Here is a 10,737-nt window from a genome sequence, read left to right as displayed (position 1 = left end):
CAAATCCCAACCAGTTGATTTTAAAGTTTAAACTCATGAATTCTTTTTCCTTCTAGCTTTGACGATTATATGGAATTAAATCGATATAACTTTACTTCGCCTCCTAGAAAATAAATAGGTCCTTAGTTACAGATATTAGTACTTTCAATCATAAACATAAGATCTAATTTATAGTAACTCAATATTATACTCCTACTATTTTTAATATATGACCTAATTCACTAATTTGAGTGAATAAAAGATGTTAGTTAACTTTAGTTAATATGACATATTCTTTCTAAAATATCTTAAAATACTCCTTAATTTCCTTCCTTCCTCTTCTATTTGATTATTTTTGTAGGAATATTAGTAAGATTAATTTAGAAAAAATCGATAAACATATGAAATGAATCTTACATATAGGATTAACATCAACTTCTCAATTAGGTTTTTAATATGCAGAACAGAAGGTAGTATAAAATGACTCAATTATGCCAATTATCATATCTAGCTACACTTATAGGACTACCACCTCCAGGATCTTAAGGCCCTGTTTGGCAGAGTGTTAGAAATTACTTATAAATACATTTTACATAGATTGAGATAAAACTTCTCTTACATATTTACCAAAATTGAAAAGAAATGAATAAAAAAGAAGAAGGATATTCTTTTAATTTTACTGTAGATTGAGATATAGCTAATTCTGTAGGCAAATTAGCTATAACGACCCCATGCTAAATGCAAATTCCTAAGACATGGTAGACACAAGTATAAATATTGTGAAAGGACGTTGTACTTCATAACTAAATTAATATAAATATGTAGCTAATATATATACTATCCTCTGTCTTAATTATATCTACAAATGAGCCGTAGAGCCGGTAATATGGGTTGGACCCGCGGGTCCAACCCGCCAACCCGCCAAAAATGGCGGGTTAGGGTTGGCCAAAAGCCAACCCGCCACTACCTTAAAAAATATAACCCGCACCGCCATAACCTAACCCGTGGCGGGTTGACCCGCCAACCCGCGGGTTAACCCACCTTTTTTTTTTTTTAAAAATAGATAACAAAGGCAAAAGTAAAGCAAATTTTTATTTCAAACTTTATTGTCATTAGAAATAATTAGATAAATAAGGTTATTCAATATTGCTCATTGGTTTCATTGAAAAAAAAATGTGTGAATTTGTGTATTATCATGTTGGAAAATTGGATAATCATATACTATTTGTATTTTATTGTGTTGTAATTTTTATTTAGATGTTTCTAATATTTTATATCATTTTTAGTATTTTTATTTTGTATTATATATAATTGCTAACATTTAAAAAAATAAAAAAATTTAAAAAAAAACAAAAAAAAATAAAAATAAAAATTTTGGCGGGTTGGTGGGTTGGCCCGCCAACCCACCTTGGCGGATTAGGGTTGGCAAAATGCTAACCCGCCAGAAAACGGGCCTTTTGAGCCCGCACCGGACAACCCACAACCCGTCACGGGCCAACCCGCAACCCGCGGGTTGGCCCGTTTTACCAGCCCTAAAATGAGGTTTTATAATTAGAACTCCAAGTAATATAGTTTAGTTTCTTAAATTTAGAAAATATATTCTTAGTCTCTTAATCTTACCACCATTAATTTTATTTAACAAAAAATACTGACTTTATAATTAAATGTTGACGAAGTATGCTCTAAAATAATTATGTAATATGATCATTTTTATAAATGCTTAAATTTTTAATATTTTGTAGGCAAAACCCATACTAAATGCAAATTCCTAAGATACGGTAGACACAAGTATAAATATTGTGAAAGGACGTTGTACTTCATACCTAAATTAATGTAAATACCCAGCTAATATACTACCTCCGGTCCTTAATATAAGATCCAGTTTGACTTTTTGTTTGGTCCTAATTATAAGACCCCAATCCATTTTGTCTCTCATATTTATGCATTTTTTTCCAAGATAGTCTTTCTAATAATGATAGTTCTAGCCAATACACTTAATTAGCAAGGATATTTTGGGAATGACAACACTTATTTATTACAAATTACTAATTTAATTTAATTCCTTAATCTCCCCAAATAAATCAACTGGGTCTTATAATTAGGACCGGAGGTAGTATATAGTTTAGTTTCTTACATTTAGAAAATATATTCTTAGTCTCGTAATCTTACCACCATTAATTTTATTTAACAAAAAAATACTAACTTTATAATTAAATGTTGACAAAGCATGATCTAAAATAATTATGTAATATGATCATTTTTATAAATGCTTAAATTTTTAATATTTCATTAAATTTCTGACTACTTAAATGTTTAAATTTTAATATATAAAAATTTGACTGGAGAGTTACTATTTAAAAACTAAACATATATTTTATAAATTTTGTTAACTAAATAAGGTCGAAAAAAGAAGACTAAAATAAAACTTCATGTACTAAATAATTAAATTTTTGATAATAAAATCCACGTCATTTTTAATGCTCATGCAGTACCCACCTTTATAACTTGCCCCGCTACGGCGAGAGTCGGCGGAAAGCTCCAGAACTTGTGATCTGTGGCAGCGAAGTGGTCTCTTGGTTTCTGTTCGAAGGCTCGTTTCAGTGAGGGCGATATTGAGAAGGTCACGATGGCGAACAATGTCCAAAACAAGCAGGTCATCCTCAAAGACTTCGTCTCTGGCTTTCCGAAGGAGTCCGATATGCTCATCACCACTTCCTCTGTCAATTTGAAGCTTCCGGAAGGTTCCAATGGCGTTTTGGTGAAGAACCTCTATCTTTCTTGCGACCCCTTCATGCGAGGCCGTATGTCCAAACCATTAGTTTCCTCTTACGTTGATTCCTTTCAGCCTGGGTTGGTGAGCACTCTCTCCATTCCATTCTTGGATTATTGTTAATTATTCGTATGAAATTGAAATTGTTGATCCCAAGGCAATCGAACAGCGGTTACAATTTTTGAGGCCTCTAACGGAACGAAGTTCATAGTTTGTTACTAATTTATTATCATTTTTGTTGTTGATTTATATTCCCTATGAAGCACCGATGCTCAAAATATAAATAAAAATGAAGATCGTCATTTACTTTTCGATGAAAACTCTACTTTGCTTGATGTTTTTATCAATAATATGTTATGAATATCTTATTTTATGTTTAGAATACTTGTTTAAAAAAATCAATTTCTTTTGTGTTATGCGGTAAGTTTTAAAATTATGGTACCTGACAAATCGTGTTATATATAACATGTGCCGTACTTTTCAACGCATGTTTGTGACTTTATCCAGTTCGATTTCTTGGATCAGGATGATAGATAGTAGATAACTATTTTGGACAAGTCATTGTCAATTTTGATAACATGAAACCTGTTGTCTAGAATGGAGGGTTGCAGTTTATAAGCTACCCTGTTCATCACTATTAATATTGTCGCTATTAACTTCACAGCCAATCAGCGGATATGGAGTTTCAAAAGTTATTGATTCTAGGAATCAAAACTTCAGAGAGGGTGATCTAGTCTGGGGATCAACTGGGTGGGAAGAATACAGTGTGATCAGTTCGCCGGAGTTACTGTTTAAGATCCAACATAAAGATCTGCCTCTTTCATATTATACTGGGATACTTGGTAAGCTGTTTTCCCATTTGTGTGTGTACTGGACATGATGTAAGTTTGACTAAGTTTTCCAGATAAGTAATTATTCTACTAGGCACCACAAAAGAACTAATTAATCATGGTGAATGTTAGTTTTATTTACTTCAATGCCATTGTGACTATAACTTTGCAAACGAGACGGATTATTTTTACAGGGCATAGTTCCATTTTCTTGCAAGCCAATGCGGCTGTTGCTTCGTTTGAATGCGTTGGCCTGCCCAAAAATGAACTATGACCAATTGTATATTTTACTCAGTCCCCCCCCCCCTTTTGTTGTTTTTTTTATTGGGGGGGGGGGGGGGAGCCAATCTAGCCATTCTATTATACTTAGTTGTCTATAAAGAATCAGGGACTGGAACTACATTCATATAATAACTTTAATTGTTGAAGACATACGTGTCGAGTAATCTGGTTTCTATCAGATGCACACCACTGATCTCATCTGTAGTTTCACGTTCAATCTATTCTTGATAAAGGAAGTAGAGTAGAAAAGAAGTGTATTTATTGGTTCGCAGAGACAAGTTGTTGTCAAGAAACCAAAAAAGAGACAAGTTGTTGTCTTTATTTTACATTTGATTATGCTTGTTTCTTAGAGCTCCACCAAGTACCATGATAAGCATTACATGCAGGTATGCCTGGTATGACTGCTTATGCGGGATTTTATGAGATCTGTGCCCCTAAGAAAGGGGAGACTGTATTTGTATCAGCTGCATCTGGAGCTGTGGGTCAGCTTGTTGGGCAATTTGCTAAGCTGATGGGTTGCTATGTTGTGGGAAGTGCAGGAAGCAAAGAAAAGGTAAGACAATTTCAACCATTTAGTTTTGTAGTTAATTGTAGGGGAGTCCAGCCACTGATTGCAAAATCACGGCAAATCACAAAAGCATACTTTTGTGAAGTGGGTGAGACTAATGAAGTTTCAGACTGCTTGATTTATTCTCAATTCGTGTAATGCTCAGTAAATGCCTCACTATTATTTATTACATCTCTGAAGTTATGTTATTGTTCCATCCCTTGATCAATTCAATAACGCAGGTTGACTTGCTCAAGAGCAAGTTTGGATTTGATGAGGCTTTCAACTACAAAGAAGAAACCAACTTGGATGCTGCTTTGAAAAGGTTAGCTGTTGAATGTTCTCTCCTAATACAGGCTGTGACTTGCTCAAAAGTCAGAATGTTAGTGGTTATTTTGTTTAAGTGAAGGTTTCAGATCTATTTGGGTTTGAGTTGACTCGGTACTGTCTAAATCCTTCTGTTGTGGGTGTTCGTGTGGCTTGAAATTCTGAAATCCTCCTCCCTTTATTTTGTTTTCCCCCTTTTTTCATCGATAGCGAATTTCCCTCATCTTGACTTGTACCCCCTGTTTTCTTAAAATTGCTAGTAACCCTGTTTTTCTGTATCCTGTTTCCTTCCCCCCACTGTCACAATGTAAAAAATGGAAAATAAGGGATGAGAGATTGAGTGGAAGATTATGAAGTTAGACCCAACCCACAAGCAATTTGATTTGGCTTGTTCCATCCATTCAGATTAAATAAGTTAAATGACTGATTGGAGTTTGAATGAAGTTAATAAAGTTTGCGCAATTTGATTTTACAAAATTCTCAACAATAGGATTCGAACTTAATCATGCAAGAGTAAAAGATAAACACTTGAAATGTTGTTAATAATTAGCCTTTTTTCCTATCTCCTTTGTTTGTATTTTTCCTTTACAAGTAAATATCTAGACAAGAGAGAAGACAAATCAGTATCTTATGACGTGCTTTTTTTTTTTTTTTCCTTTTCTCCTGATAGGTACTCCCTCTGTTCCTTATTATAAGAGACGAATAACCGAATTGCGTTGATCAAAAAAACAGTTAAAATTAGTTAAGAACAATGAATGTGTAAAAAGTATAATTTTTTTTCCAAAAATACCCTCATTAATAAGGAGAGAGAGCATGAGAGAGAACAATAGTAAATTCTTAAAAGAAAGAGAAGTGGGAAGGAGAGAGAGTGTGAGTTGGAGACAATAAATATGGGTAAAATAGGAAATCAACACCAAAAATTAGAGACAACTTTTAAGTGTCTCTTATATTTAGGAACATGCTATAAGCATCAAATGTCTCTTATAATAAGGAACGGAGGGAGTATTTTCCAGAGGGTATTGATATGTACTTTGAGAACGTAGGCGGCAAGATGCTGGATGCAGTGTTACTCAACATGAGGATCCATGGCAGAATCGGTGTGTGTGGAATGATTTCACAGTACAACCTTGATAAGCCTGAAGGTGTACACAATCTGATGCATCTTGTGATCAAACGGATTCGGATGGAAGGTTTCCTGGTTAATGATCATTACCACCTTTACCCCAAGTTCTTGGAGATGGTGATTCCCTTCATCAAAGAGGGCAAGATTGTTTACGTGGAGGACATTGTTGAAGGTATCGATAATGCCCCTTCAGCTCTCATTGGCCTCTTCTATGGCCGCAATGTTGGGAAACAAGTGGTGGTGGTCGATCGACAGTGATTTTTGACCAATCAAAGCTTGTGATTGCTCTGCTGCAAATTGTCTACAAATTGCATTTGAGGTTAATTTGGCTTTTTAGATATGAAGTTTTCAGAACGAGATAGGTTATGGTGGAAGTGGAAGCAATCATGACTTTAAATAGTTTATACAATAAATAATAATTTTTGAATGCTTTCTTATTCAGAAGTAGTTTTACATTCGAAAAAGGTTAAGATAGAAATTGTTCTCTTAGCACGCTTCTTCATCACACAGTACGTACACTGTTCCTCCACTCCCAAAGCATCCACACAAGCTAATTGCAAATGCCAGCCCCCAAGCATGATGGGCTCCTCTTCGTGATTGCGCTCATTGGTAAACATAAAAATGCTTTACATATGATATAAATGTATGCGTGTATTCGGTTTCCATCGTATTTATAAGACACTTGGAGGTTTTTAAACAGAATTAATATGGGCAAAGTAGGAAATTTGTAAAATTTTAAACAAACAAAATTAGTAAATTTCAAAGGTTTTCTTAGTTCATTGAAAAATGTTAAAAATGACTCATAAATAAGAGGTAAAGATCTTATCTTTTAAGACATTCTGATTTTTATTCATTGACTATGGTACGTCTAAGATCTTATAAATTAGAGTGATAAATGTAATTAAAAAAAAAGTATTATGATGCTAGATGGCTAGATGTATTACAAATAAATCTAAAATGCAAAATATATATAAATAAAATTAAAATTAGGGTGCTGAATAGTTTATTCTAGATAAGATGGAGGGAGTGCGTGCGCATCACTTTCTTGGCTATGATTTCAATGGTGCGGCTTTGCCCTCTTTTGCCCCACCGTCTCCCGAAAAGGATGCGGGGGTTTATTGAAACCCCGTTGTTTTCGTCAATTTACATGTCACTTAAGGTAGAGCTAAAAGGATAAACCTAATCTTTTGGTATCTCATAATCACCTCAAATATTTTTAAAGAAATTCTTAAATTATACTCTTCCACTTCTTAAAATAGGACTCAATTTTTGAGTTGGTTTTTGTTCTAAATATAAGACTCATTTCTTATATTTATCAATTTTCTCTAAATTACCCTTATGGATACTCTCTCAACTATAATCAAGTAAAAGAGAGAGTATTAAGAAAGATGATTATGGTGTTTTAAGAAAAATGTGTCACTTTTTTCATAATTAACTAATTTACCCAACTTCTTTAATCTAATCAAATTAGTTAAATAGGTCTTATATTAAAAATCTGAGGAATATAAAATTATATATTTTTGGTACACATATCACTTCTTTGGCTCTATGATTTGAATGATGAAGCCTTGTCTGCTTCATTTTGTCTCCTTGTCTTCTGTTAAGCTCGTGAAGGTTTAGAAAAGCAAAATAGTTCTCAAATCATAAAAAATTATAGTATATTTATTTAAAAGCATGGACCTACATTTGTATCCCTAAAATTAAAATAATCAATTATTATCTAGTATCACATACTTGATTAATGTAAAATTTCAAAAAAATTTCCCTCAATATAAACCATTTCGCAATGAAAATTTACATTGCTAATTAAATCAAGTACTCTTAAAACCTTTCTTTGTGTTTTTCTTAATATAAATACTATTTTCTTACTTCATTATGATACCTAATTATTTGATTGAAGAATTTTTTTTGGATATCTTATTCTTTTATTAATTTTTTAAATTTAGGATCAAATTAAATATCAAACTAAACCGTCTACTTCATTATAAATTTTTTTAATAGTTGCTTCCGTCTCGTGTCCGTGGTCATATTTAATTACATGACAATTATATACGTATACACATACTACCTCATATGCTTATCCTTGCAGACTTCAAATTTGACGACATCCAACTTCATTATCTTGGTATTGAAATCTGACTTGAGTTACTCAATGAGATTATCATGACAATTTTTTATTTTATTTTATTTAATTACTTATAAGCTTTTTAATTGTGATTATACGGGGGTGTGAGAAGAATTTTGTGTAAAGATATTTATTTTCAAACAAATTAACTCGTGGACCACCGACTATCCCAATTTAATTATTGTGAAAAATATTACCTCCGGTCCTAATTATAAGAGCTATATGACTAATTTGAGAAGATTAAGAAAATAAGTTAAGTTAGTTATTTGTAATAAATATGTGTTGTCTTTTCTAAAATATCCTTGCTAATGAAGTGTGTTGGATAGAATTACCATTATTAGAAGGATTATCTTAGGAAAAAAATATAAATATTAAAAACAAAATGGATTTTGATCTTATATTTAGGGTCAAAATAAAAATCAAATGAGGTATTATATTAAAGACTGGAGGTAGTACATATTTAAAATTGGAACATAAAAACAAATTTGGACGTCTTACTTAATTAAGCAATCCATCATTTTAGAAACTATTTATCAATTAAATTTTTAATGGAAGATTTATTCCCAATTTTTCTTTTTATTTAATTAAATTATATTATTTTAATTATGTTTCGATTCATCATATTATAACACTGAGTTTATTTGAAATAACTTATAAATAATTTTTTAATTATGATTTATGAGGTATTATTTTCGTGAACGAAATTGTTTTCAAACAAATTAACTCGTGGAGCACTGACCATCCCAATTTAATGATTGTGGGAAATACATATTTAAAATTGGAATATAAAAACAAATTTGGACCATACGTCTTTCTTAATTAAGCAATTTCAGACTTCCTGCTTGGTGCCCACAATCAGAAAGAGAACAGATAGACGAAAGCCAAAAATGGCGTCAGAAACAGAGAGCAAAAAGCATTATGTTCTGGTGCATGGTTCTTGCCACGGCGCTTGGTGCTGGTACAAGCTCAAGCCACGGCTGGAATCCGTTGGCCACCGCGTCTCGGTGGTAGACCTTGCGGCTTCCGGCATCCACCCCGCCAAAATTGAAGACCTTCGTTCCTTATCGGATTACTCTGAGCCTCTGCTCAAGCTGTTGGCCGACCTCCCTGCCGGAGAAGAGAAGGTGGTTCTCGTCGGGCACAGCTACGGCGGCATGAACATAGCCCTCGCCGCCGACCTCTTCCCGCACAAGATAGCGCTCGCCGTTTTCTTAACCGCCTTCCTTCCAGACACCAACCATAAACCATCCTACGTCTTAGAACAGGTGCGTACCCCTCTCAGATTTCTGATTTTGATTTTCTTTGGGATATATGATATGGATTTGTATTTGGATTATCATAAATCATAGTTTTGATATAAAAGCATAAAATTATTTATGGTTTTGAGCCATCATCTATAATTCTTGGAATGTATCAACAGTTTCTAGAGAAGATCCCAAATGTTGCATGGTTAGACACAGAGATCTGTGATCGTGGGAGCTTAACAACTTTGTTGTTTGGTCCAAAGTTCCTGTCCTCTCATCTCTATCAACTCTGCTCCAAAGAGGTACTGATCAGAGTGTTTTGAGTCCCACGTTGGAAATCTCATTAGTGTCGTGGGTTTGTAAGTTTAATATATTCTCCTTCCTAATTAGTTAGTCTTTTAAACGAACTTTTGATGTTCATAAAAAAGATTACCCACAGAGGGTTCTAACCGGCAGGAGGCTGAGTGAAGTACCGTGACATGAAGCTGTCAAAGGCTTTGGGGAGAGTCTTTGAACTTATAAGCATGCTTCCTCATAAAGCTCCCATGTCTGATACAAGAATGGATTTACTTTTAGACTTAAAATGGTGGGAAGAAATGTAATTGAATTTTTGCAGGATGTGGAATTGGCGAAGTCATTGATGAGGCCATCGTCCTATTTTGTGGATGACTTGTCTAAAGCAAACAACTTTTCTGAAGAGGGATTCGGATCAGTTCCACGAGCTTTCATTGTTTGCAATCAGGACCTGACAATTCTAATGGAATTTCAATTATGGATGATCCAAAATTCTGGGGTTAATGAAGTTCTGGAGATTAAAGATGCGGATCATATGGCAATGCTTTCTCAGCCCCAAGAACTCTGTGATGCTCTCCTCGGCCTTGCTTCTAAATATGCTTAGATTCATTCATGTTGCTCCATGTCTTTCTCTCTCTAAAGTATTACCTCCAGTCCTATTTATAAGACCTCGTTTGTAGTACAAATAAGACCTGGAGGTAGTACTAATTGGATGCCAAGAGAAAGAGACTTCAATAAATTGGAGTTTTGCAGGTGTGTGTTTATACTTTTATAGTTTGTAAAATGAACATTTACAAAAACTGAATTGAGCTTTTTGTCTAAAACTAGCTACTTTGACTTGCATATGGTTTTGAACAAAATTTAGAAAATAAAATATTAGAGAAGTTTCATTGAGGCATTTCAAGAAAAATAATCCATAAAATCAACTAATATTCATTAAAAAAAAAAAAATTGGAAGAGCATATGCAAGCATGTATAGAGGTGTCAAGAAATTGGCCATCCATGTAGGTCTCAAGGTGGGTTAACCTCATTTTCCAGGGTGGTAATTAAGATCATTTCATTAATATTGGCATTCCATTGATGATCATGATAGCAGACTATGAAGATTTTGAACCTCAACATGCTCACAAGGACTCCATACATCGTGCAGACATCATGACCAAAACTGTTCATGCACTACACACACACAAAAAAAAAAAGTTTATTCTCATGATTT

At 33.7% G+C, this 10,737-nt stretch overlaps 2 protein-coding genes across 2 annotated transcripts; both read left to right on the top strand.

Annotated features, from left to right (window-relative positions):
* The first annotated feature begins 2,507 nt into the window (after nucleotides 1-2,507).
* Nucleotides 2,508-6,302, top strand: LOC114748380 (2-alkenal reductase (NADP(+)-dependent)). Its single transcript, XM_028936756.1, has 5 exons — nucleotides 2,508-2,833; nucleotides 3,414-3,591; nucleotides 4,248-4,414; nucleotides 4,651-4,734; nucleotides 5,739-6,302. Exons 1-5 carry the CDS (start codon nucleotides 2,606-2,608, stop codon nucleotides 6,114-6,116), a joined length of 1,035 nt encoding a protein of 344 aa, XP_028792589.1. The 5' UTR covers nucleotides 2,508-2,605; the 3' UTR covers nucleotides 6,117-6,302.
* A 2,498-nt stretch (nucleotides 6,303-8,800) lies between these two features.
* Nucleotides 8,801-10,348, top strand: LOC114748381 (salicylic acid-binding protein 2-like). Its single transcript, XM_028936757.1, has 3 exons — nucleotides 8,801-9,248; nucleotides 9,404-9,529; nucleotides 9,844-10,348. Exons 1-3 carry the CDS (start codon nucleotides 8,871-8,873, stop codon nucleotides 10,123-10,125), a joined length of 786 nt encoding a protein of 261 aa, XP_028792590.1. The 5' UTR covers nucleotides 8,801-8,870; the 3' UTR covers nucleotides 10,126-10,348.
* The last annotated feature ends 389 nt before the right edge of the window (nucleotides 10,349-10,737 follow it).

This window comes from Neltuma alba, unplaced genomic scaffold (assembly GCF_004799145.2).
Source record: "Neltuma alba isolate B1F8T4 unplaced genomic scaffold, ASM479914v2 tig00005689_pilon, whole genome shotgun sequence".
NCBI classification, from domain to species: Eukaryota; Viridiplantae; Streptophyta; class Magnoliopsida; order Fabales; family Fabaceae; genus Neltuma; species Neltuma alba.
Note: the sequence above shows the minus strand (reverse complement) of the source record. Positions and strands in the feature narration are given on the sequence as shown.

Coding starts and splice junctions, on each gene's coding strand:
- LOC114748380 (XM_028936756.1), top strand. CDS start 2,606: ATGGCGAACAATGTCCAAAACAAGCAGGTCATCCTCAAAGACTTCGTC. Junction 3,592..4,247: donor ATATTATACTGGGATACTTG/GTAAGCTGTTTT, acceptor CATTACATGCAG/GTATGCCTGGTATGACTGCT. Junction 4,415..4,650: donor GTGCAGGAAGCAAAGAAAAG/GTAAGACAATTT, acceptor TCAATAACGCAG/GTTGACTTGCTCAAGAGCAA.
- LOC114748381 (XM_028936757.1), top strand. CDS start 8,871: ATGGCGTCAGAAACAGAGAGCAAAAAGCATTATGTTCTGGTGCATGGT. Junction 9,249..9,403: donor CATCCTACGTCTTAGAACAG/GTGCGTACCCCT, acceptor ATGTATCAACAG/TTTCTAGAGAAGATCCCAAA. Junction 9,530..9,843: donor ATCAACTCTGCTCCAAAGAG/GTACTGATCAGA, acceptor GAATTTTTGCAG/GATGTGGAATTGGCGAAGTC.